General features: G+C 36.2%; 2 protein-coding genes and 1 pseudogene across 7 annotated transcripts; 1 reads left to right on the forward strand and 2 right to left on the reverse strand.

Annotated features, from left to right (window-relative positions):
• Window positions 1-681: 681 nt before the first annotated feature.
• On the forward strand, window positions 682-15,399 carry LOC145903789 (F-box/WD repeat-containing protein 10-like). 4 transcript variants are annotated; one of them, XM_082991936.1, is made up of 21 exons: window positions 682-821; window positions 1,833-1,975; window positions 3,894-4,082; window positions 4,198-4,291; window positions 4,420-4,601; window positions 4,692-4,819; window positions 4,882-4,972; window positions 5,030-5,108; window positions 5,167-5,261; window positions 5,590-5,701; window positions 6,255-6,376; window positions 6,609-6,763; window positions 6,828-6,970; window positions 7,039-7,197; window positions 7,258-7,389; window positions 12,470-12,548; window positions 12,607-12,682; window positions 13,848-13,926; window positions 14,615-14,719; window positions 14,793-14,850; window positions 14,907-15,399. In XM_082991936.1, the coding sequence occupies exons 1-21, from the start codon at window positions 715-717 to the stop codon at window positions 14,928-14,930; spliced, it is 2,352 nt and encodes a 783-aa protein (XP_082848062.1). In that variant the 5' UTR covers window positions 682-714; the 3' UTR covers window positions 14,931-15,399. The 4 variants fall into 4 exon arrangements, 3 of the variants coding, with proteins under 3 accessions (XP_082848062.1, XP_082848061.1, XP_082848063.1); XM_082991935.1 differs by having other exon boundaries at window positions 14,793-15,399; XR_014402694.1 differs by lacking the exons at window positions 12,470-12,548; window positions 14,793-14,850; window positions 14,907-15,399 and having other exon boundaries at window positions 12,578-12,682; window positions 14,615-14,717.
• On the reverse strand, window positions 11,327-12,537 carry LOC145903791 (uncharacterized; annotated as a pseudogene).
• LOC145903790 (uncharacterized) lies at window positions 15,069-25,206 on the reverse strand. Of its 3 annotated transcripts, XM_082991939.1 has the most exons (21): window positions 24,998-25,206; window positions 23,651-23,775; window positions 22,901-23,043; window positions 22,134-22,249; window positions 20,031-20,162; window positions 19,798-19,958; window positions 19,643-19,741; window positions 19,419-19,526; window positions 19,211-19,352; window positions 17,241-17,334; window positions 17,087-17,142; window positions 16,829-16,985; window positions 16,662-16,770; window positions 16,528-16,598; window positions 16,337-16,418; window positions 16,154-16,244; window positions 15,993-16,096; window positions 15,678-15,788; window positions 15,481-15,614; window positions 15,268-15,349; window positions 15,069-15,208 (listed from the first exon to the last, which is right to left on the reverse strand). In XM_082991939.1, the coding sequence occupies exons 1-21, from the start codon at window positions 25,050-25,052 to the stop codon at window positions 15,176-15,178; spliced, it is 2,205 nt and encodes a 734-aa protein (XP_082848065.1). In that variant the 5' UTR covers window positions 25,053-25,206; the 3' UTR covers window positions 15,069-15,175. The 3 variants fall into 3 exon arrangements, with proteins under 3 accessions (XP_082848065.1, XP_082848064.1, XP_082848067.1); XM_082991938.1 differs by having other exon boundaries at window positions 15,481-15,788; XM_082991941.1 differs by lacking the exons at window positions 15,069-15,208; window positions 15,268-15,349; window positions 15,481-15,614; window positions 15,993-16,096.
• Window positions 25,207-26,883: the final 1,677 nt, after the last annotated feature.

A 26,883-nucleotide genomic window follows, 5' to 3' on the forward strand; every position in this document is an offset into this window, starting at 1 on the left:
TAAAAATGCTTTGAAACGGGTGAAGTTTAACTGGAGAAGACAAAATTTCACGAAAGAGTAAACTGTCCATTAGGATTACTAAAAAGGAAAGGTGGTAATTCTAGGCTAGGTTAGCTATACGCATGTCGGTAAACAAACTTGCCAAATCATAGAAAAACATGTATGGAATATATCAACACCACAACTTTTTCCGTCTACAGCCCATTGACCTTGGCTGTGCCAACTGGTCAATCCCTAACTAATAATGGAGCAAGGACTTTGATCCCTATGAGGCAAAAAAATGTAAGAAATACAGACAGTGAAAGTTAAGAAACGTAGCAAAGTTAAGAAAATCATTTTGTGGTGAATAATAAGAAAAAAAAATAGTAATAACGCAAGCGAGATAACCAGCGATGGCTTCAGAAAAACGGGGCGTAAATGTAAAAGAGTAGAAAGCAGTTTTAATAGATAAAGTTTAAACAAAATATTAAAATGTTTCGAATTATGACAAGCCGAATTGCCTACAACGTAAAAACAACAACGACCAAACACCCGAAAATAAAAAGAAACCAACAATACTACATCTGAATACCGCCTTATTGCATATTTAAAAAAAAAAACTTACCACCAAGTCTTTTTGGTATGGTCTGCTGGTCTTGGTTTCCAGGTTACGTGCAACGCGTAAAAAAGTTATTGTTCAGTTATAGCTTGTGATATAAAGTGCTAAAAGCATCAATGGATAATTGTCAAGATATTGATGAAAAATACGCAGCTGTTGTCAAATGGCTTAAACAAGTTAACTACTCGGACACGAGAAGACTTGTTCTTGGTCTTATACGCAGGTGCGTATATCAGTACTGATATGCTGCTCCGGACCCGACCGAATATTGACCAATTTTCGGTGTCCGGAACCGGCCGGGTATCAATTTAAATTTACCAGATAGTTGCGATAGCATTTGTGACATATAAACGCACAATTTTTTGCAATTACTCGTTTTTGAGACCCTGCTGGACAAAATGACATGTACCAACTTCCACTGTTGGGTTGTTCGTGTTGCTATTTTTCTCAGTGGCATGTTGCGTGCATTTGTTGGAATTCCAATAAATAAATCATTGAAGTTAAACTATAAATTGTTGATTTTGCTACCAGCAGTATGAAGAAAATGCTGTCAAATGCAATATAATCTGCATATAATATTATATATGACTGCAAATGTATTTTTGTTTACTTTTATATAGCTGCCTAATTTCAGCATGATCATGATGTCTTAATAAGTTAAGATGACACCAACAATCTATGTAAAATGCATCAACTGAAATGGGGCTTGCAAGTAATGGCTGACAGTGGCTACTTCCCCTTGCTATATATTGTGTCACAATAGCATTACACAATGTAGCCATGTCAGATTTTAATAGACATGTAGTATACTAAGTTTCAAGGAAAAATTTGTCACTAAATACCCATCCTTTGTTTTGCACTTGACACAACCTTTATCTGGATAATGTTGAAGAAAGTGTATCTGGTGTGCATAAGCTTAAAGCCTAAAAAAATTCAATGGAAAAATTGAAAATAAGAATTTGTTATCAAAACTGACTAACTTGATGGGCACTGTTAGACATGACCATATGAGTCATTTATTAGATCATGTTTTATCAATATAACTTCAAGTGTTTCTCAATAAGTTTTGGCATTTAGTGTACAACTTACACATTTGTAGCATGAACAATGGATTTACTCGATAATTCTGAGCCAAACAGACTAGCCCATTATAGAACATGTCAATGTTTTTTGCAATATGGACTAGTCCCTTTGTTCTTAGAACCTACAAATTACTAGTGATTTTTTGTTATAGGATTAAAAGCAATGTCCTGTTGCAAGTACTGGACTGCACATTGTCCCCATTTGCACACAAAGATTTGACATATGCAAGGTCACAGTTTCAATCCAAGATTACTTATAAATATCTTGCTCCACATCCATCATGCAAAACAAAAGGTAAATGTTAACAGTGTTTGTTTGTATTGCCACTTCTTCATGATATTTTATTATTACTGCACTAGGTACAGTTAAATGAAAAGTTTCATATCAAATTGGATAGTTCTTAAACATTGGGTTTGATGAAATTCAAATTATTGATGTTCAATTTGAAAAAAATGTTCTTTACACTATTTCTTGTGAAGACACCAGGCATTAAAGTCTGTTGTTGGTTTTAGAGCAAGGGTTAGCAACATTCAGAATACTGTAATTATGCCAAAATGTTGATGACTTTGCATGCCAACGTACATGCACACACACAAAAATGTTGATCTTTTTTTGTTTGGTAACCACTGCTTCGAAAACATCCCTTTTAAAAATGGCAAAATACAAAGCAGTCTTGCTATTCATTGGACCTAAAGAAACTCCAAATAAAGTGGGCTATGCTGCCTTAAATTCCAATAAAATGTAATACTTCCAAACACCACTAACATAGCCTATTTCCACATTTTTTTCTGTAAAAAAGGAGCTTAAAATAGTTGCACACATTACAGATTCCATCATAACTGTGCCCAGTTTTTTTTTATATTGTTATTTTGGAAGTTCTAAGGAACACCAGCAGAAGACAGTAACATATTTTCTAAGACTGTTCCCTTAGTTTTTTCAGAATCTAGCCCTCTGGTTGGCATTGTTTTCTAATCAGCGACACCAATTTCCTATTTTACTATTAAGTATTAAATGAAACTAACAGAACTTTCAAATTGCAGTCAGCTGATTTATTTGTAATCTTGAAAAATCAATTTCGCCTGCAAGGGCATCCTCAGTTTCTGCAAATCGAATTTTGCAAGTAAACACAGAAAGCTATACGGTAAAACGTGTCAGCTGACTGCAATTTGAAACTTCTGTTAGTTTCATTTAATACTTAACATATTTTCTATATATTTTTTTTAACTGGAAGTCCTGCCTAGGCACAAAAAACTTACTTTGATTTTATTTATTGAATTGAAACATAACATAGTACACAAATTAATTCATAGGTGAACATTCAATAGATCCATCTGCTTTCAATAGTTAGGACCATGCACACATAATGTGCACCTTGATTAAGCTCCCGTGAAGTTTCAGTCGACCATCCTCATGTGCCTGCATGAGCTTTAAATATTTACTGGCTTAGCAACCTAATGCATTACCTAAAACACAGATTAAGATGTATAAGTCGTAACAAGAGAAGCATATCGTGACCCTTGTAGAATAGGATTTTAATAGCACTTCCTTCAAATACCACTTGGTTTCTAAACTTTTTACCCAGTAGCTACATGACAATTAATACCTATAACTTTATCAAAAGAATTATATTGCAAATAACCTGTCATAAATGTTAAAACTCTGCCATTTCTAATTTAATCTGCTGCATAGCATGTTTACCACAATCAGGTTTATCGCCCCTTTGCAAGGTGGCTAATCACATTTGTGTCTCCCTGCAGGGCCATTATTTTTCATAAAATGATACTACGCAGACCACCAGCACTAGCAACATTAGTAGACCTAACTCTTATCACCACTACACCTGCACACTTAAACATCAATAAAACCGAAATCCTTAGGGCCTAGTATTCTTCATCAGGCAACCCCTTCTAGACTGCACAACAGATCTGCAATTGAGACACATTAAAAGTATAGAGTATGAATTCGTAAATCACTTGGCACACCATTATTAATCGCCTTGCATGCCAGGGTTTGTCGGCTCCTGTTGTAGGGTAAACATGTGGAAAAAATTAATTGTTCATAAAATAAAGGTATGATTGTGACACCACCACTTGTTTTGATAACCCACAAGTTGAATATTGTATATACATATATATATATGCATACATAGAAATAAAACATCATGTTTTTTTACACAAAATAAATTAAACATTAATTTTTGAAATACTTTTAGGAACAGATGCCTACATAAACAGTGTTTGGAAATGGTTTGTGGCAACCAGTGTTAGATCACAGACTTGTTTTGTTTGTGGTATCATCAACAGAGTTAATGATGCATCAGTGCTAAATGATGTATACAATATGGTCAAGGCTATGTTATGTCACAATGAAAGGCAACACATGTGTGAATCACATGACAATGGTAGTTTATTTTTCTGTAATATTTTGTTATTGATAGTCTTTTCACTGGAAAACCAAAAAAAAGTACATTGCCTCCAAATAAATTGATACTTGAAAAAATGTTTTGCACTTTTTAGATGATTTAGGAAGTATTGCTTCCACGATAAATTCATTTCACACAGATCAACATCCTGAATTGTATTTGCTTGCAAATGCAAAACCATTATTCTGGTAAAATATGTTCTTTAATTACTATTTGTTCGTTGAGTTTGTACAATTTAGCAAAATTAACCTTTTTTGTAATCTCATTAGAAATAGCGAAATCTCAATAAAATATAATTAAATGATTTACTTTACAGGTCGTCAAAAATGCTGGAAAAAAAACCAGAAGATTTGTCTGACAAAAATCCTCGAACTTCAATACATTGTTTTGATCCTTTTCACTCAATGATAAACAGATCATGGAATACTCCATGTAGCATGGCAAAATATAAAGATTTTATTGCCCATTTGCCAATTCACCTCGCGAAAAACATTTTAAGTAATTTTGTATGTAGCTTTCTTAATATTTAAAATCTTGAATAACCATTTGAAGTGATTTGTTGAGAGAGGATGTGTATTGCATTTTTAGCTATGCTCGATCAAAAAACATTGTTAAATGTAAAATGTGTGTGTAAACAATGGCAACAACTCACTGGACAAATTATGTTTGAAGAATCTACCAGTCAAGATATACAAGAGGAGGCTATAATGATGCAGGTGTTCAAATTATTGATAAAAATATATTTGTAAAAATGATTAAGTATATGTATCTGGTTCAGGATATATGTGCCAATGTGAATTTGGATAAATCCAGTCATTCAAAAGTACTAAATATTGCTGTTCCACATTGCACGACCAGACAGGAAAAGGGTATTATGAGATGGAGCTAAAATTTGCAAAAAAAAATTATTTGTTTGTCCCTTGCAGAAAGAATTGTAACATATCACAATGCCGAAGAGAAAGACTTATTTTATGGTGCTTATAACGTCCTTGTCCTTAGTAATGAGTAAGATTTAAAATGCTCTTTTAAATTATACATTAATTATAATAACACTCAATCACAGAAAGGATTCTAAAAGAGTTGTTCATTATTCTGGAGGAAATCTTGCTGCATGTGGATTTTCAAATGGAGCGATAAGAGTTCTTGATATACAAACTGGTAACATGTTTTGTACAGATTTTTTATGCCTAGAAAATGTTTTTTGTAAGTAAACTTTATTATTTATTTTTAAGTTTCTTTAATATTTTTGAAGTGATATTTACACAGTTATAACATTGTCAAAAGTTTTCAACTTTATAGTGCCTCTCTTTTTTTTATGATAAAATTGACACTATGCTTAAATTTTGTTTATTGCAACAGATTATTAATTAACGTAAGAACATTTGGGATTGTGCTTACACAATATGTAACAGCTGATAAAAAATAATGTCAGCTGTTTGTCATTTCCAATGTGTAATTTGTGCAACCATACCCATATGCTTTGCAGGCCAGTTTCTTTTTACACCAACATATTTTCATCCGGGTGCAGCAACAGCTCTTTATATATCATGTCAACAAAATGTTGTTATTTACAGTGGAAGTTATGACACGACTATCAGGTACAAAAGCATAGTGTTAGCTGAACTTTGAACAATACAAGTTCAATTGGTTTTACTGCTAATTGAATTTTTGCATTTCTATATGTGTTTGTGGTGATATTGAATAGTTGATATTGATTATACACAGGGTCACCATTAGCCAGGACCAAACAATAAGCATGCTCCACTTTGATGCCAGAATTTAATTTAATTCAGAAACTGAGCCCAATTTTGTTGGTCATTCTGTGATGTGAATTCCATAATGACTTTTTTTGGAGCCAAATACCGATAATTTCCACCAAAAAAACATAACATTACCAAAAATATGCATGCTTAGATAGAAAAAACTGGAAGCAACTTCAAAATAAGTTATATTTTCTAAAACACTGCATATTAAAAAAGGACAAGTCTTCGAAAAAAGCACAGTGTGACAACCCTGTGATATATTCTAAATTTCTTCATGGTTTTAGCACATAAGGATAGGTTATTAATATAGTGCTTTTAAATGACTGTAATACTGTAGGCGTGGGTAATAGTATTTTATTGTGTTATACTGAGTGCAATTATCCTACAGATGTTGGCATGTTGGAAGCAGCCATTGCAAACAAATAATGTATGGACATGGAGATTCTTTAACATGTTTAGATTTAGCAGATCAATTATTGGTGTCAGGTTCAAAAGATGGACTGATAAAAGGTAAATTTCCTGTTTAAATTTCAGAGACATTTGGTTTGACATTATGTTTTATTTAGTCATAAAATTTTAGTAAACCAGCAGTGAAATAACTGACAATCCTAAAAAATTGCCATTCACAAACAACATTATACAGAACATCATATACCCTATAAAGTGGACAATATTGGTTTTAAATATTTGATACAGTAGGCCATTGGTTTAGCATATGGGTATGTGTAATATTGCTTTTTAGTGTGGGATACTGTAACCGCAAAGTGCAAATGCACCTTCAGGCATGCCAAGTTTAGCCCGGTTAAATGTGTTGCAATCAGTGAAAACACTATTGTGTCTTCCTGTGATAAGGGAACAATCAAGGTTTGGTGTTTGCAGTCCCGAAAATTACGAAAGGTAGTATCCAAGCAATTCTCCTTTTGTCCATTATAAAACAATATAATATCATTATTTCGTTCAGATTCTCTTGGGACATAGAGATGCCGTGAATGACTTGTGTTTGGATAAATACTTCATCATTAGTGGATCCAGTGATGGATATGTGCTTTCTTGGACCAAAGAAACTAATTACAAAAACACTCTCATTAGTTTTCGTCATCCAAGGTAATGTGCCAAATACTTTTGTTTTTCCCTAAAAATAATTTGTATTTCTGTTGAACTTTTTTCCATAGGGGTGTATTATGTGTTCAACTCCTGTATTTAAGAGTTGTTAGTGGATGTGTTGATGGAAAAATTCGTGTATTTAATTTGCTGTCCGGACAATGCTTAAGGGTCATCCGTGGAAATAGCAATTGTGACCCAATTTTGTCATTACATGCAACACAAAACAGGTTCTTAACACGACAGGCACACAAGTTGACTTGTGTTTTAATGAATTTATTTATAAACAGGTTGCTGGTGAACACCATTCATACTTTGTTGTTGATGCATTTTGAAGAAGGCAGTTCAGAAAATAACTTCCAAAAGGAGTTTTGTACAAATAACAGTAAAGAAGAAATTGTTACCTTACGAAAGTGTGACAAGTAAGTACAGTAGAGTTCAGTTATTTTAAATGTGTTTAATCCAGAAAATTGCCCAATATTGATCAAATTTGATGTGGGAATAATTTGCAATCTTTTCTCAACAAAAATTTCTTCACATTTTGGATATATCTAATCCGGGTTATACTGAAAATTTGCTCTTTATACATTTCATCCAAATACTACTATGCATTCGTAAACTAAACCATACTGATTCATAACCACTACCTTGCAGTAACATATTTTCTAAATATATTGTACTCTTAATTTATTGTATGACATTATATGATTCTTACTGACTAACCACCATTATTGCTGCATGCAGTCATAATCTATTTACCAATGTTCTGCATACTGTCTGTCGCGTCTGACCCTTCACTGTTTTTCTTGGGCGACGCTGTCGGGTTAGTTTAATTGGCGTGTTTTTGAAACTGGCTTTACTGCTGCAGAATAAGCTGTTTGCAGTTTGCTCACTTTTTTTTATAATGATTCCGTTACCACTGTGCAGTAATTCACACATCACATTTACACTATGACATCACAATATAACGTAACTTGACGTGTAACCACGTAATTTGTGACATCACCCCCTATCTAAGAGAAAACATCGTTTTTTTCGAAAACCGACACAAAACAAATTACGAAACACAAAGAAAAATCATACAGCGATTTATGTACAAAAGCCGTACAACTTTTACCACCGTTGTTGTCGAACCCTTAATATACTCAAAGCGAATGTGATAACTCTGCAAATACATCGCCCAGCGCATCACGCGGTCATTGTCATATTTTGCTGAGGATAGATACTTCAGGAAATGGTGATCCGTTTTGCAACACGAACTCGCAACCGTAAAAGTAAATCCTGTACCCTTTAACTGCCCATATGATTGCAAGGCACTCCTTCTCAATAGTCGAATATGCCGCCTCCGCGGGAGACAACTTCCTACTTGCGTAGCTCACGGGGTAGAGTCTTCCGTCATGTTGTTGCAGTAGAACACATCCTATTCCGGTTTGGGACGCATCGGTTCGCAGAACAAACCCTCTGTGAACATCAGGCAAGCGCCATATCGGCTGACTTGTCAACATGGACTTTAAGGTTCCAAACGCACGTTCCTGTGCATCACCCCAAACAACTTCGTTCGGCTGTCCTTTCTTCGTTAAGTGCGTTGACGGTGACGCAATAGCCGCGTAGTTGGGGATAAATTCTCTGTAGTAACCTGTAAGACCAATAAATGAGCGAACTTCCTTCTTCGTCCCCGGCCGTTTCGCTTCTTTGATTTTCTCAACATTTCGGTCGTTTAATCCAAGACTGCCATCACACACACTGTGCCCCAAGAACTCGACAGTATGAGTCCCCACTACACATTTTAATGGCTTAATGGTCACACCTTTTTGTTTTAAGCGATCGAAAAGACATTTTAGCGAGACAAGGTGATCCTCCCACGTTTCCGTGTGTAGCAGTTTATCATCGATGTAACAATCAACGTGGTCAACATCCGCATTGCTCTCATGAACGTTGTCCCCGAGTTTACCATACCGAACGGCATTTTAAGAAACTCGTATGCGTATACGTACCTCCGCTGGTGACAAACGCCGTTTTGGGAACGTCTTCGGCTGCTACTGTCACCTGCCAGTATCCTTTGGAAAGGTCAATCTTCGTAAAATATTTACTTCTAGAAAGCTTCTGAAAAATCTCTTCCGCCGTGGGCATCGGCTCTGGATCGAATATCGACAGCTTGTTTAATTTGCGATAATCGATACAAATTCTGTTGGTCCCATCCCTTTTCTTCACGATGACCACCGGCGAAGCATAAGCGGAACGCGAACGCTGCATGCCCAGTCGCATCATTTCCTCAATGTCCTTTTCGAGCTCCTGTCGCATGTGATAAGGCACGGGATTAGCCTAGGAGCGCACAGGTTGGTCGTCAGTCAACTCAGTTCGATGCTCAATGAACTCTACACTTCCAGGATCATCGCTGAACACAGATTCGTTCTGTCGGACGAGTTGTTCCGCTTGCTTGCACTGCGCCTCGTCAAGTTGTTCTCCATAGGTCACCTGGTCCGAACCACTTGCAACGAGAGCAGTCGCACATGAATGGGAATCCTGTCCGCAGCTTTCTTCCTCAGCTGGACCTTCCTTACCCGAGACATGTCTCTGTATGTACTGTTTTGACAAATTTATGTGAAACGTCTTTGTCTTTCCATTAATGTCAGGCACGTGGTCGTTGGTACCAAATCTTTCGAGAACGGTAAATGGACCTTTCCAGTGCATTAACAGTTTGTCGTGGTCGGTTGGGAGCAATAGAAGAACTTTATCGCCTTCTTTAAATCTCCGCGGTTTGATTTTCCTGTCAAAGTACTGTTTGTACCTACTGTGTGTCTTTGACAGTTCTTCTTTGGCTAACTGCAAGGTGTTTGCGATCCGATTCCTTAAGTCGACCACGTACTGATAGCTCGACTTTATATTGGACGGCGTGTCGGGGTTTGTCCATATCTCCCTCATGATTGCCATTGGACCCCGAACGTTCTTCTATAGAGTAACTCGAATGGGGAAAACCCCGTCGCCCCCTGTGGTACTTCGCGGTAGGCGAAAAGCAGTGGATTAATGTAACGGTTCCACTGTTTTGGCTGATCACAACAAAGTCTTTTTAACATCCGTTTCAAGGTACCATTGAATTTTTCAACCATACCATTACACATTGGGTGGTATGGGGTCGTAGCCAAGTGTTTGACCATAAGGAGTCGTTCCACCTCTTTCATGCACTCAGATACAAACTGTGTACCGAGGTCGCTAAAAACCTCATCAGGTATGCCAAGACAACTATACATGTCTACATGTGCTTCGGCTACGGACTCCGTTGTAATTGATGTCAACGCTACGGCTTCGGGATATCTGGTCGCATAATCCACTAACGTGAGTATGTATCGATGTCCATCGTCGCTTATTGGGTGAATTGGACCGATAATATCCACCGCAACTCTCCTGAAGGGTGTGTCTATCAATGGTGTCGCTTGGAGGGGTGCTTTCATGGCACTCCCCTTGTTTACAGTTCTCTGACAAATGTCACATGACTTACAATACCTCCTTACGTCACCGGCAATTCCAGGCCAATAAAAGTTAGTAGTGATCTTATCATACGTTTTCTTTATTCCCATATGACCTCCTATAATGGAGTCATGGGCAACGGCACCGTTGTTAACTACCGGATGCTTGTACATTCTAAGAAGAAGGCCTTCTTTGACTTTAAACTTAGTCACCCGGTCACCTCGCACCAGTTCCTACGTACTGTCCCACAGCTTGGCAAGCGAAGTGTCCTTCTTTTGAGCTTTTATAAATGCTTGCCTATCACAAACAGACCATTTGCTATCATCAGCAACAACCAACGGAACCAATGCCTTCTTTTTGCCCCCTGATCGAGTTGTCGCAGCATTTGCTTCGCACCAGAATTGGTTCGGATTATCTGCATTCCGCACACCTTCCATATTTCCAAGACACAAATCATTCGGTGCCATGGGCAAGCACAACGCATCCACAGTTCCCGTGTAATATGGCGTATCAATAAATATTTTCGCCACTTCGGTTTGCACTACCTGCCCATCAGCAAGCGTAACAGATCCTTGCCTTTCGACGATATCCTTGGGGTCGACAAACCTTTTATTTACCAGCACACCAGTGCATCCAGTGTCACGCAAAACCATAACAGGGTGCTTTCCCAAAAAAACTTTTGTGATTGGCAGAGACGCTGCTTTCGCCTCCATAGGCAAAGACCCTGAAACATTCGTTGGCCGCGACGTACCGTTCTTAGCAAAGTGACCTGTCTTGTCACATATGAAACACCGCCTAGGCGTTCTGCTATCAACTTGCTTACGCGGACAGTCCTTTACCTTGTGACCTTGGCGTTTGAAATCACGCATTTCCCGATCGCCCTCTCACATGAAGTTTTTGCCATCATTTGACATTTCTTTTCCGTGTGCAGACAAAAAGTGCCGTTAAATCATCCAAGGACTTAGGCGCCTGCTCTTTAAGGTAAGTTGCTATTTCCTTGGAACAAGCTTTAAGAAACTGTTCTTTGATAAACAACTGCCTGGCACTTTTCCATTCAGTTGTGTGATTTGAACTTTTCACCCACTTGTCAAGGTAGTCTCCAAGACGAACGACGAACTGTACATGGCTTTCTCCAGACTCTGGTTTTGACTCGCGAAACTTGACCCGATAACCCTCCTCGTACCGAAGCAAAAGTGCCCGTTTAAGTTGATCGTAATTCACGGCGTCTTGACAATCTCGAGTATACCTCCAACGCCCTTCCGGTTGGCAACGCACTCAGCGAAGTCGCCCACTCTGATTTGCCCCACTTGCTGTTAGCCGCAAACCGTTCAAAGCGCAATAAATAACTATCGAGCTCGTCTTTTCCATCAACAAACGGAGGCAACTTTGGTGTTTTCGTCCGACTTGCAGCAACGTCCAGACCACCGTTTCTGGTTTGGGCAAGTTGCAATTCAAGTCGTTTTAATTCCTGTTCTGCCTCTATTCGACGTTGTTCTTCTTCCCGCGTCAGACGTTTTAATTCCAGTTCAGCCTCTATTTGACGTTGTTCTTCTTCACGCGTCAGACGTCGTTCTGCACGCTCAAGCGCTTGCTGTTCGTTGACAAACTTGATCAACGTCTCTCCAGTAAGGCCCATTTGCTTTCCCAACTCCGCCAACCTGTCCATTTTGCATTTGCACAAAGACTTCAGTTCGATAAACTAACGCCAAAAAATAAGTGAGCCCGGAACGAGCCCCCAGATGTCACGTCTGACCCTGCACTGTTTTTCTTGGGCGACGCTGTCGGGTTAGTTTAATTGGCGTGTTTTTGAAACTGGCTTTACTGCTGCAGAATAAGCTGTTTGCAGTCTGCTCACTTTTTTAATGATGATTCCGTTACCACTGTGCAGTAATTCACACATCACATTTACACTATGACGTCACAATATAACGTAACTTGACGTGTAACCACGTAATTTGTGACAGTGTCAAGCATTAGTCTACACAGTTTCAGGCATTAGTTTTATTCTGTTTTAAAATAAAATCTCAAATTATTCAGATTGTGTTGTTCTTCCATTGAGAAAGCAAATGCTGACAAAGCAAAACCCATCAGACTACCAAAAAGAAAGTCGGCAATGGTATGTAGCAAACTGCACTTGTGTTCTAGTTTGATGACAATATTTTCTCTGATCAAAGGAAAATGTATCGAGATATCCATACCAAAGCAACTATTTATTCAACATGATGTCTCTGTTTTCAAGCTTTACCCCAGGTGATCTTTTTTAAGACCGCATATCAGTATTTCTATAAAAATAGTTTCGCCCGCAGGAAATGTCCGTCTTGTCCTCTGGTGATGCATTGGGGTCAATGAGCAGGGAGTCACGTGCTGTAGCCAGGGCAATTTTTTACCAGAGGGATGTTAGTTAACAAAAAAAAAATCGCCAGTTAACAAAACTTTGGCCGCATGTAACTCTGCCATCGTAAAAGCCAGCGACTTACTTTTTTCACACAAAGATAGATCACAGGCTGAACTTTACAACGAAAGAAAAATCAAAAAAAAATTTGCATTAATATTCGAATATGAATATGATATGTTTGCTATGTCATAACCATAAGTAAACATCGATTCCCGCTGAAATCCTTAAGGGTAGATATTCTTTGGTGTCTGTACTATCTAAAAATAGTAAACTTTTTCGCGAGAAAAAACGTGCGCCCTCTCAAATTGGAAGAATATTCACCATAACCCCCACATTTTTCAAAATTTTTTAGTGTGTTTAGTGCATTTTATGCCCTTCTCAGTCAGCGAAACATTTGGTGCTGTGAAAAAGTTAGTTAAAAAATCATCAAAATGTTCAAGTGGATGTAGCTAAAAATTGATTCACAGAAGTATATCTTAATTTGTGATTTTATGTAAGGCCCGCCTCTTGTCTACGCATTCAGGTCAAAATTATTTGCAAGATAGTTGCTTAAAGCGCCCCCCAGGGGTCATTTTGCCCCTGGTCGGACATTATTTTAGCTAAATAGGCTGAAAAAATGTAAATTGGTTTTGCGAAAAAATGAATCACAATAATCTCATCCAATTTGCAATTTAATGTTGGCCATATCCCTTTTCTACGCAATGGCAAAAAATTGTCACAGGAAGTTGTTTTGGTTGCCCCCTGGGACTGTTTTTGCTACCCTATAGGACAAAAGATCCTCCTGGTGACTCCTCAGATCCTAGCTGTGTTTTGCCCGATGCAGCTGCAATCAATTTTTTTCTCTTTTGAGTAGTACCAGTAGATCTTCATGGGTCACTGACCACAGGAATTATTGTGGGCAAAAAAGCAAATCACACAGTATGGGTATTAATGCTGATAGCCTTAAAACTTGATTTGGGGATTTAATACTGATATGGGGCCTTAAGCAAGAATGTAAATTCAAATTAACATATTCTTTAGAGGGAAAAAAAAATTCCAAAGAAAGTAATGAAACAACAATTATCAAAGAGAAAAGAAAACGTCCATTTTCCAATGAAAGGTACATTTTGCAATTTCAAAGACATTTTTGATGGTGTCTTAGATGAGTTTATGTAAATGTAGGTCAGTCGTATAAATTACTTTTATTAGGAAATTAACGTTCTACTTCCAGTTCACAGCAACATATATATTTTTATTCATTATTTTACATTGCAATGTGATTAATAAATAAAAACTGGATCAAAAAACCAAAGGCCCCTGGCAGGCTGGCGATCGCACGCCGTATCAATAATTATATATTAAAATCCCAGCAAAGCGATCTTTAGACAGCTCAGATAGATTTATTAGAGAAAAATATATTTCGCCTAAAACTGCATCATCAGTTTCTCCATTAACCAAAACTTATTCAAATAGATTATTTGAATTTTTAATATATAATTATTTTACATTGAATAGTTTTATTGCATTCTAATTCATGATAAGCAAAAGGTCAATGCATTCGATAAAATATATTCAAACAAAATTCAACCATTTTTCACCTGATATATATATTGCAAGTTACAAACAAAGTGTTATGAGAAAAAAGCAGTTGTTGTAGACCAACCTTTTTTTAATTATTTATAGCAGCCAGTGTTTATGACTGCTTTAACTCAAAAACAGTTTCCAATAAAAAATATGCGACTAACATTAAGTTAATAAAAACAAATTTATCAGCACAATATCAATTATTTAAAACCAAACTAATGTAGAATGAAAGATGGAATGTTATTGCGAATAAGAAACTTGCAACATTGCACTGGAAGTACAGTTGAAGACATATGTACAGTAATCAATGCAGCACCAGCCGACATTAGGTAAGAAAAAAAATATCACTAGTAATTTTATTTGGTGTTGAATCTCCATAAAATGGTCAAATTTTGTTCGAAGGGACATGTTACAACCAGAACGGCATCAAAACACAACAGATTCTTGGTTGCTCAAAAAAGTACATGCAGTTACAAAAAGTCCATATGTTTATGGGTTAATTACTTACTTTTTTAGATCCTATTCAACAAAGGCAACTAAGTTTGATCACAGTCAAATCACTGAAGCGTGAACTGCAAAACCATATCACAACCACTAGAAATTTATCCAGGGAAATTATTCCCTGTTCAGTGCAGGTTGTTTGTTGCAGTTTTTTCAAAAAACCATGCGTTCTGTTTTCATGATGAATTTTTTGAACACATATTGTTTATGGACATTCTGGACAAGTTACAGTCATTAATTGCCAGTAACTAAGGGTCAGTAAGTTGGATAAAAGCTTCTTGGCATCAACAAACACCTTTGTTCTGGTCTTTTTTTATCTAAAACATTGCAAATTTGTTCAGTTTTAGATAATCGGTAGTATTATTATTCAACCAACCTTTACACACACTGTTCCATCTCCGAAACAATATTGTTTTCTATATGCACTTCTTTTGACAAATGACTCATCTATATTTAACCTGCAACAAAAATGGTGTGTTTAAAGTATTATGTCACATATAAAGGAAAACCAATGAGAAAACACCATGGTCCTGATTAAAGCAGATTTAAATAGTCAATTAAACAACAAATATGTTCAACATTTACTAACTTAAAATCTTGATCTACAGGACTTGCTATTTTGTACTTTCTGGTAAATTTATTTGAAGTTGTCATATTGCAGTATACTTCAAGCTCACACAATGGTATCCCTAAGTTTCCAATAAGCATGTCTTGTTTGTTTTTCTGTACCCAAAATAAAAATAATGTAATGACATGTGGTTGCAAATTGTATAGTAAGATAAACACCTCATTATACCAAAACCGAATGTTTAGGTATTTGTGTTCTTTGCCCACGTCAAATGAAAACTTTTCATTGTTCCAGCTTCCTTCATTATCGGTAGCAATACAACAGCTTGTCTACATTACATTAGGTTGTTGCAAGGCCTTGTCAGTTGCTTACTTTAGCATGCACAATTGGACCATCAAAGCCAAATAAAAATCAAACTTATTTTGAAAACACAAACTTATATTAAAAAAAAGATAAAATAACAACAAAACGTTTGTAGTTTGCACCAAACACTTGGTACTCAGCAGCAAGCAATAAACATAACTGCATCAAACCTTAAATATTTTACTAGTGGAATCTTGAAACAGTTTTGCAAAGTTTAACCCATCTGAACTTGATTGAGTTTGATCTTTGGGCAAATCATTCTCAGATTTAGCTACTACAATAATTATTTTATGTCAACTAACATTCGAGTGAACAATAATTTTATGTTTACCGGGTTCTTTTGAATGTCCATGTAAATTAATGGTAGATTCAGTGTTAACTGTGTTGTAAGTATTTATTTTGCCTTCCAGCTCATCTTGTATCTGGAATAAAAAGTCAATAAATAATCAAATTTTACACTTGCTGTAAAAACATGCCTTTTTCATCAAATAATACTTATGAACGATATACATACCTGTTTTATTTTGTCCATACTCAATATGTCAGTATATTCATCAGAATCGATCTCCGAATAATCAGATTCTGTATCAGCCTCACTAAACAAATGTACTAATAAGGGGACACAAACAAGTATACACTGCAAGTAATAATCCCGTAAAAACTTTTTTTTAACATAACTGCAAATATAAAATACAAGAAAACCACCTATCTTCTCTTGTATTCGGCAACACAACTTTGGGCTTGCTCTTATCTGTTGAAGATCGATTTCTGTGAACCTGTGTTTCCACAAACAAGCAATTACATATTTCATTGTATGGAAAACAAATAATTTTCAATACTTTAAATTGTATTTTTTCCCTTCGCCTTCGAACATTTTCAATAATGGCTATGGCTTGACTTAATGACAAAATTCTCTGACCATTAATTTCCAAAATTCTGTCACCAACTCTACCAAACAAGATTTTTTGCAATAATTTTTTACATGCATGCTACTATATGCCCATACCGAATTCCACAGTTAGTTGGTGATAAATTTCCAGATAAGGAAACAACATTTACAGTTGTACTATCCACACTTTGGGCTCTGTGTACAGAAACTTCATGCAATGTTGCACTAAAACTCTTTGTGACCATAACATACGATTGATTTTTGGTAGAAGCATCTGCATTTGAGTTGGTTTATTGCATGACATGCACACACTTTTGTGCAACTAAATTTAAAACGATACCAGCCCATAGTCATACAAATAATAATAGAGTGTACCATGTGATTGTGTACTTGTTGCTTGAATGTTTTTTGTTTTACTTGGCAAAGAATCTCTGCACAAAAAGCAATAAAATAAAAAGACACATTGGAAGGCTGTGCTATACATCAACACAAATCTTCAACGGAATATTTTTCATATTAGTTGACATACTCAGTATATTTCATTTTGTTTTTAAATTGTTCTGAGATTCGCTCATCTAAAGTTGTCTTTAATTCCGTTTCCTGCTTTGAAGTACCTTTTAAATCTACATAAAATTTTGAAATTCACAAAAATTTGTTATAGGAGAAAACCGAAGTTAATTGTTGTCATGTTGTTTGTGGTATATATATTTTGCCAACAATTCGGCGCCTTTTCAAAAATTGTTCAAATACAAAAGTTTTCTCAGCATACCAACAGTTTTCTTTGTGTTTTCTGCTAACCTTCCACAGGACTTGAAAATTAGTTGATAGCTTTTAATTGTAAGACAACGTGAAATGCGAGGTTCCCCCCAGGTTTATAAAAAAAATTTCTACGTAACTAGTCGCCTTCATAACGGTCCAAGAAAAAAGAACTAAAAACAATGTGTTTCTTACATAAAGTACACAAGATATGTTGACCTAGTTTCGCTTGCGTAGCTGACATTGGTTGTTGCTTGTCAGTTTAGCAGTATTATATGTCAACTGGTACTTTTTGGTTTCGTCGTACACCTATCTCGTGTGTTTATCATTAACGCCGCCCTTTTGGCTAATACGCCTCATGCATTGAAATTCAAACACTTTTCGATACTTGATGACTTCATAGTAACAAATTATGACGTCACAATATAGCCGCCCCCTGGAAAAATGAAAACTAGGCGCCTATGCACCTGTTAGCTACCAAACTAGGTACAAACTACAGGAGATGAATCACAGTAGAACACACAACTACTTGGGAACCAATAGTGTTGTCGACTCTGTGTCATGAAAATCATGTGGGCTTCTTAAACAATATTTTGCAACTAACTTTGATGCCATTGTGTAGAGGAGAGATGGGCCTCACAAAAAATGCCAATGAGTAGGTAGTTAAACGATTTAATCCTTTTCAAAATCCAATTACATTTGTTGTTGCTTTTTTAACCAAAATAATGGCGAAACAGGGGAGTCAAATGCTACTAGGGGCCAATTAAACTGCTTGTCCAGCAACTGATTTTGATCAGAATGTGTATATCTGGGATGGATAAACCTGATCTCATGTATCACTAATTACTTTGTGATGTCCTCTTTACATTGTAATAGAGGACTACAAGCATAGGTGTATCCAGGGGGTCTGAGGGGTACAGAACCACCCACTCTTTTGTGAAATATTTTGGTCTGTTTTGGACAAACCTCACTGTATTTTTTTTGTCAAAGTCCCCGTGAAAACCAGAAACTTTCTTTAACGTTGACCCCGAAACCGTATCGTGCTTGCATTTGCCATTGTTTCCAAACAAGGTACATTGTTACCGAACACTTGGCATATTACAAGTGTCAATTTCCGTTAGTCTAAAAATGAAATGTCGTTTTTTAGTGGTCCTGTTGTTCTAATGGCAAGCAGTTTACTTGTGTGTAAAGTCAATTAGTTTAGTTGTTAAACATGTTGTCAATATTACGCATGTTGAAAAAACTGTTAGTTCTCGCAAAGATGAGGAATAAAAGGCCACCGCCTGCAAAATAGTTTTTATTTGTATGTTTTCTTGATAACGTAAGCCCACATTTGATCCCTTTTGGTTGCAAATATATTCAAGCCTTGCTTTCAAAGTAGTAATAATAAAACTATGACGCAAGCACTACCGCAAAAACTCACATCGACTGTTCCATAGCGTTACGCCATTGTGCAAGCCAGGAAGCCACCGTTTATGTGACGATTAGCGCAAACTGGTATTCGTACTTGCAATGCTCGACCACAATTAACCTTAGTTTACACCAGAAAATCGGGGAACTCTCAAAAAAATTTTGAACCCCCTTAAAAAAATCCTGGATACATCTATGGCTACAAGGTGGGCATTTTACACTGGCGAAACTTATCAAAACAAAAAAAATATGAGGCCTTCAATAGCATCAAATTCTCAACACACTAATTAGGGTTTTATCAACAGCTAACAGTTACAAGATAAAATTATTTACCAAGGATATTTTCATCCAAATTACCATTCACATGTAATTTATTTTTTACTTCAGATACTCTTTTGGTAGCAGGTAGTGTCTCACAATTAATTGCATCAAGTGAAAGGGTTGCAAACACAATAGGTGTTCCTGTAGCAGAACTCTTAATTAAAAATATCAACTGTTGAATAAGCTTCCAATCAAATAGTGTCAAAAAATCTTAACTTACATTTTTTGGTATAGCTAATCTTGAAAATCTAACAACAGTAACATCCAGTATGATAATATCAGAACTTAACTCATCAATGTTTTGTTCAAACAAAGGTTGTGATGAATGCTGCAAAAAAAACACATAATAAACACTAGAGTGAAACTCTAGACAACAAGCTACATTTTCAGTTCTAGGTTTAATTTCAGATTTACCAATTCTGATAGTTATACCGAAAGAGTTACCTGAAAAGAAAAGAATGGATTGTAGCGAAGTTTATAGTATGGAAATGTGTGTTTTCGCCTAATCATTCGCTGGATTTGATTTGTCAGCAATGTTCCCAACTGAAAAAAACATGACAAAATATTCACAGTATTTCATAAATATATATATATATTACTTGTGGTAACTGCCGTGATTCAAAACTTGTGTCAACTATGAATTTTAACACAGGATCTTGTTTGAAAGATACAGACCAGTGCGTACAAGGAATTCTCCCAAACTGGACTCTGACACAGCCTTTTAAATACTTAATGCCAACTGAAATAAATGCAGATTTTCCTAAAAAGACATGCAAACTGTGTAAATATGGAGATAGTATTTGTGTCAGTATACTTTTGAAGCCTTACTCACCAAAAACCAAATCAACATCAACAGCTAACAAAAAGCCACCCTCATACTCAATGTCAACATCAAGTATGACTGATTGTGGAACTTGATTATTGGTCAATATCAGGGGTTCAACAATTTTAACTCCATGAATCACTGGTAAATCAAAGTATGCACAATTACCAAGGACTAACTGTGCAAATCGAAATCATTATCCAATATATAATGCAGTTATAAAGTTATAATGGGGAAGGGATGCTGACATACAAAAAGCTAAAACAGACTAAATAAGTGATTTACTGATCACTAAGTCTTTGCACTATTAACAAAACCACATATTTTCTTTTGAAAATGATTACTGGCTTTATAACAGAAGCACAAGTTCTAAATGAGAAGTGTGATAATGTATCACTTACAAACATACATAATCTTCAGTAACATGAATTTAAAATGGTGCATCTAGCTTGGAACCTTAAGTCTAAACAATGTGACAATTATCAATTGCCGTTTCACCAACATCAAACTTAACACTATAAATGTCAAAATTATTCACTACTTTTTTGAACCACGCTGTTTATTTCACCAAAATTTGCAACATTACTGTGTTCTAGGGATGCGACAAGGCGTACCTGAATATATAGGCCGAATATCAGCACAGATTTCATATTTGTGCGAACCCGAATAATAAGCTTTAATGAGATTTGTGTGCGAATATTTATTGAAAGCGTAATATGGTTGTGTGATACACTAACTGAGGTTTTGGGCTTTTTCACATGATCAACAATGGAAGCACACCGCTGCTAGTGCTATGAGAACAAGTGTAGTCTTTTTGCTATCAGTTAATGACCACGAATGTACAAAACGACAAAAATATAGATTCTCTTAAAAGCAAAATCCCTTTCATCTAACAGTTATGGGTGCAACAAAGTAAGTCTTTTAGGACGGGTTTACACAACTAAAACACAGAAATGCAATTGACAACAAAAGAACTTAAGTCCTGTGTTGTTTAACATTATATTTGATCAATCTGAAAGCACTATTATGTCATGTTAAGTCAAAGTATCGGTCCTCCAACACACTAGTGGCCATTGTTCGCCTGTGCGACAGTAGACTTGGTTGTTGGTTTCTGTAATTTTATCATACTTTGCAGAAATCAACTGTCTGCAATTATTTTGTCGTATGAGCAAAACAATCGTCTGTCAAGAAACATACTTGCGCGCATGATGCAACCGACCAACTACTGGTCACCTCATACTTACACACGAACATAATCAGCAAAGTGGAGCCAATAATATGAATTGTGTAAGATGCATACATTGGCCACTGTTTCAAACTATCTAGTGCGACTATCAGACGACTTTGCTGACCAAACGGCCAAGCAAAGACTTCCACTTTGTGGTAACTATACAATTACCGTCATCCGTTGGGCACCAAACTAGGTGCAACCTTATGGAGAAAACATGGTTCATATTATTGGCTCCACTTTGCTCATCATATGATTATTGTGACATGGGGCCTGACGGCACTATTGGTTGAGCACCCGGTTCTTTGTCCATCTGGCACATTCCTACTGTTCTATCTTGGAAATGAAATTTTATTCAATACAATTTTAAATGTTTTTTCCTCAGCAGGTTTAGTCTAATTCAGTTTAAATGAAAGTGTGAAGATGCATAGGCGCCTAGTTTTCATTTTTCCAGGGGGGGCGGCTATATTATGACGTCATAATTTGTTACTATGACGTCATCAAGTATCAAAAAACTGTGTTTGAATTTTAATGTATGAGGCGTTTTAAACAAAAGGGCGGCGTTAACGATAAACACACGAGATCGGTCTACAACACAACCAATAAGTACCAGTTGGCATATCATACTGCGAGACTGATGTTGCAACAACCGATGTCAGTTACGTAAGCGAAACTAGGTCATCATATTTTGTGTGCGTCGTGTAAGAAACACATTGTTTTTCGGTCTTTTGATCTTCGAACGTTACGAATGCGACGAGTTACATGGTGCGGACAGACGCGCGTAATAGCCACTCGTTTTCTTTTTTGAAAAACCTGGGGGGGCGCCGCCCCCCCTGCCCCCCCGGACTAGGCGCCTATGTGAAGATGAATGCAGTAAGTTGTACCTGGTACATTGGATCCCAACTGAAGTTCATGTATCTTAATTGCTTGTAAAAGCCTCATTGCAGTTTTTGTTTCCATCAACTCAATCAATTCAACATTGACCTTCTTCAGCATCCATCTACAATCAAACAAAAGTAACATCGAGTGGTTCAGTGCATATAGGTGACATGCTAAGAATTTCACTGAAACAACGGCTGGGATCATTAACCAACAGTTAAAACAGTGAAATTTCAGAGATGCCAATTTTCTTACTATGTTTCTGTTCACTATTGTTACTCAACAATATACTAAGAAGAACACAGCAAATAAAAAAATATGCAGTGGCAAAGTGAAAGTTATTTTTTCTGAGCTTTCTATTGCCAAAGCAAATTTCCCAGCTTGCCATTACATCTAATAAAGCTTCTCAAAATCAATATCATCAAATGGTACATGCAACAGTAAAACTAAGAACAGTAAGCATATGCCGTGCAAAAAGAAGTTAAATCATCTGAACAACAAGGTAACTTTTTTTCTGAGAAATCAGAACACTCTGTTTACAGTTTAGCACTTCCGCATGCGCAAACATATGCTTTTGCAGTAAGCTTGATGAATTGCGAAAACAAACATGAATGAACAACACTGCTTGTATTAGTCAAGATTTAAGAATTAAAAATTAAATAGCACTAAATATAATAAACAGTCAATGAACCAGAAAGTAGTCCCGGTAAGCAAAATAAATAAACACTAAACCTAATTAAATTATTGCAAAAAGCACAATTTCCAAGACTACCTTTGTATTTCTGCAGTATCTCTCCATTCCTTAAACATGAACACCAAAATTGCATTTATGAACACACAAGTTTCTTGTAAGTGCTCACTAGAATTTTGAGTCAATGAAGCAATATTGTTTTGATGTAATGGAGATAGAACCACCTGTTGTTAATTTAGATTTTTACCCAGACAAAAGTCCTTTTCCAATACAAATAAATATATTTTAACAAAACAAAAGTAAAGAGTATGTTCAAGTGAATGTGATGGGCTTGGGTTTAATATATCTAATCCACCCAATTCAAGGTAATACAATCATTTAGTTTAATACAATAGATTCCACTTGTCCATGCAAACTTGAAACCAGAAAAAAAACTTTAAATTGTATTTATTGCATATTTAAAGGGGATCGTCTGACTTGGTTTGAAGCTCTATGATACGAATTCAAATTCATTCTATTATTCTTTTATAATCTAAACTGTGATGCAGGTGTCACATTTCCAGTAATTTTATACATAAATATATTTTAGTTAGATAATGGCAAGTAATCCCAACAACTGATGTGTTTTCACAACATAATCGTTTTAGATTAAAAGTTGGTCCTGGCAAACCCATCACTAGAAAGTAGAAGATAGATAAAATGTATGTGCAAAAAGTTTTTGTTATTTTTGCAAAAGAATTTTTTAAATATTACAAACATTTTTTCCAGTCAGTTAAAATGAAAATAAAATCTGGCTATCACACTGGTTAACACACCAGAAATACTTGTTACCGGCTTAAATTTCTTTTCTTTTCTGAAAGAAGACTTGGCCAGTGTTTTGGTGTATGCATCAAATAAACAAAGAACAGCCATGGTTGCAACCAGAAATCCACATAAAAATCCAAAGAACCACACACCTAAAAATAATACAAACTTTATGGTATATACATTTTATGCCAGTTTAACCATCTTCAGGCTGAATAACCCCTAATAATCACAATACACCTAAAACATAAACAGGATTGAAAAAAAAAACAGTAGAACTCAGATAATCTGGATTCGGTTAATCAGGAACTTCATCTTTATTCATATAAAGTTGTAGGTAGAAAAAAAACTATGGATTATCAAGAACATTCAAATAAAAGTTGTAATTTTTATTCTTATGTTGTAACCTGGATTTGCGGAGATTTTGAATATAAAACCATACATAACAAACAGAATTGCACTGAGTCATGGTTAATTGTATTGCAAACAGTCAATTGTTTGCATTCACTGAAATTGAAAACAAATTTTAAAGTCAGAGCCTATGCACCAAACCACTATTTAATTATGCATATACATTTTTAATTATGCACCCCAAAGGTTTTTCAACTAATTTCCTATTCTTAATGCTGAAAGATGTATCTGCCTAAATCTTAAGTTCCAGTCAGGGTTTCCACATGTAACAATCAAACAATGGACCTACATAGAATGTGTTACTATAGTTCATTTTATTTGGAGCTTGCGAAAAAGCGTAAGACATTGCAGGTCACTTGCAGACCTCACCACAATGATAACTGAAACCTCAGCATTTGCAGAAACTGCACAATCAGCCACAGTAAATATGACAATTATGATGATGTATATCTGTAACTACTACTTATAGTAAGATTTGCTAAACTGTATTTTCTCCAGTATTGCTGTGGATACAAGTATAAGGTAACAGTTAATTAGCTTAATGCTATTTGGTCACCAGATTGGAAAAAATGTCGGATAAATCCTCCGCACACTTTTGCGAAAATTTATAGATAATCCGCGCAATATTAATGAGATAATGCATTAACATTTGAAAAAACGCTGCGATCGTCCGTGCAATTAACGATCGCCAAAACGAAATCCTCCACGCAAAAAACAAACTTTCCAATCTGGTTTGGTCATACAGTGCTTAAGGTACAATACATGGCATTGGTTGTTTTGGATCTTGAAGTTATAATGATGTCTTAGCTGTGTCCAATTAGGGCAATTTTTACCAATATCCTACCAATTGCAGTGTTAAAGCAAATAACTTCAGAAAATTCAGAACTTTGTCTAATCCAAGTTGTAGCCTACACATTAACCTAACCCAATTGTGAGCTTCACAAAAAAAGATTTTTTACATACCTGTGAACTTCACAGCAATGCTTACTTCTGTTTGCAGTGATGATGAATCATCCATAAGTTAAAATATCTAAAAATCTATATAGTCACTCAACATAAAAAAACATCACCAGAGGAATGTTAGTTGACAAAAAAAATCGGCAGTTGACAAAAGTTTGAACGCGGGTTACTCGAGGTAGCAGCATGATTTTTTGCTCGTAAAAGGGGTGTTCCTAAACTGTGCTCGTCCAAGTTTGTGCGACTTTGTCTGTGCTTCTTTGTGCGACTTTGTGCAGCTTTGTACAACTTTGTACAACTTTGTGCAGCTTTGTACAACTTTGTACAACTTTGTGCAGCTTTGTGCTACTTTTTGCAACCTTGTGCGACTTCGTGGGGCTTCTACATCTTTTTGCGACTTCGAGAGAGAGCTCCCTTCTCGTGAAAACTTTGGATTTATTTTTTTGTTCTGTTTTCACGTTTCTGCTCTTTATGTTTGTTTTCAACTAATTTATAAAATTTATTGAACAAAAAAAAAATAAAAAAAAATCGATTCTTCCAAGTCTCTTTTGTCGCGTAATTCCAGCAATTATCTTTCTCGTGTTTAATGTCGTCCTACATATTTGCGACTCTTTTCACAAACAAATACATCCTAACGTTCGGTGTCACAGATCAGTCCAGATATTGGTTTTAGTCTCAGGTCGAACTTTGGTCGAAGAACAGACTATCGGTGACGGGAACTGCAGCCAGATTGGTGTCGGACCGAGACTTTCTTGTCTTGAGTGGATGTTGGGTCGCGGTGTTGGAATTTCGTCAAAACCTTCAAACAAACCATCCGCGTCCCTTTATTTTTTAATGTCGGGTTTTCGGCGTTGAAAGACCGTCAAAATCATCCATTCCGGATTCCGCAGGGGTTACATCACCTTTTCCTAATTCTACACTACACTGCAAATAGGAAACCTTGTAGGAAAGCTTCTTAACCATCGGCCTTATTAAAAATATGAGTTTATAAAGAATCGAACAGAAAATGAATTAAAACGAAATTGGTTTATGAAAACTTTAGGAAGTTTTTGATGCTGTTTTGGCTGCTCGTCTCCTTTTTGCTTGTAATGGTTTTTTTCAACTCGACAATGACGGAGGGGATGTGCTCAATAGGAAGTTAGTGGATGTGCAGACTTTGTTTCTCTTAGTCAGGAGAAATTTTTGCATGTACTTCAACGTTTCTGCTAGGGACATTGTGAACATCGCTGTGATGATAATTTAAACCCCTTAAAGGCAGTCTCAAGACAGTATGGGCCTTGTTTAATGAAAGCCTTCTTTTATGTCATGGTACTGGCTTTAAAAAAGACTTACCAGAGTTAAAATTAGCTGCGAAAGCTTTTGCAACTTCCAATCTGTTTTAATTTTTAGAAAATTGTTCATGGATTTGGCATCGTTGATTGACCACCCAATCTTAACTTCCAGGCGTTTTTTCCAAACTTTTTTGTACATAGGCTAAGTGGCAGCAAACGAGATCGCAGATAGCTGCACACGCCTGGAACTTTTTTCAGGCAGAATTCTGATATTTCCGCCTCCTTCATTTTAAATTCAACTTCGTCTCCGCAACGGAGCAAACCAAAGACCTGTTCAATAATTTGTTTTTTCAAGGAATTTTTTGTGCCAATTTGTACAAAGTAATGCGTGAGATTTTCTTTGAGGTGCCGGAACACAAAATATGGCAGCAGTGGGGAAAGGCCATCAAAATTGCCTTATGCAGTCCCTGCTCGTCATCGGTTCCAATGATCAATTTGTTGTGTGGCAAATTTATAAACGCAGCAAGATGTTGGAAAAAATCTACATATCTGGCAATGTTGGATTTGTGGTGAAGGTACACCGGTCCCAAAAATATTGGATTCATTTCGCTTAAAGTGCGA

Source organism: Ascidia mentula, chromosome 5 (assembly GCF_947561715.1).
Source record: "Ascidia mentula chromosome 5, kaAscMent1.1, whole genome shotgun sequence".
NCBI lineage: Eukaryota > Metazoa > Chordata > Ascidiacea > Phlebobranchia > Ascidiidae > Ascidia > Ascidia mentula.

What these genes read in the sequence shown, in the direction of transcription:
- LOC145903789 (XM_082991935.1), top strand. Translation starts at nt 715, where the DNA reads ATGGATAATTGTCAAGATATTGATGAAAAATACGCAGCTGTTGTCAAA. An exon ending in AGGAGGCTATAATGATGCAG is followed by an intron (nt 4,820 to 4,881) that starts GTGTTCAAATTA and finishes TATCTGGTTCAG; the next exon opens with GATATATGTGCCAATGTGAA. An exon ending in GTTTTCAAGCTTTACCCCAG is followed by an intron (nt 12,683 to 13,847) that starts GTGATCTTTTTT and finishes CATATTCTTTAG; the next exon opens with AGGGAAAAAAAAATTCCAAA.
- LOC145903790 (XM_082991938.1), bottom strand. Translation starts at nt 25,052, where the DNA reads ATGGATGATTCATCATCACTGCAAACAGAAGTAAGCATTGCTGTGAAG. An exon ending in AACAAAATGAAATATACTGA is followed by an intron (nt 17,143 to 17,240) that starts GTATGTCAACTA and finishes CTTTTTGTGCAG; the next exon opens with AGATTCTTTGCCAAGTAAAA. An exon ending in GGGAAAAAATACAATTTAAA is followed by an intron (nt 16,599 to 16,661) that starts GTATTGAAAATT and finishes GTGGAAACACAG; the next exon opens with GTTCACAGAAATCGATCTTC.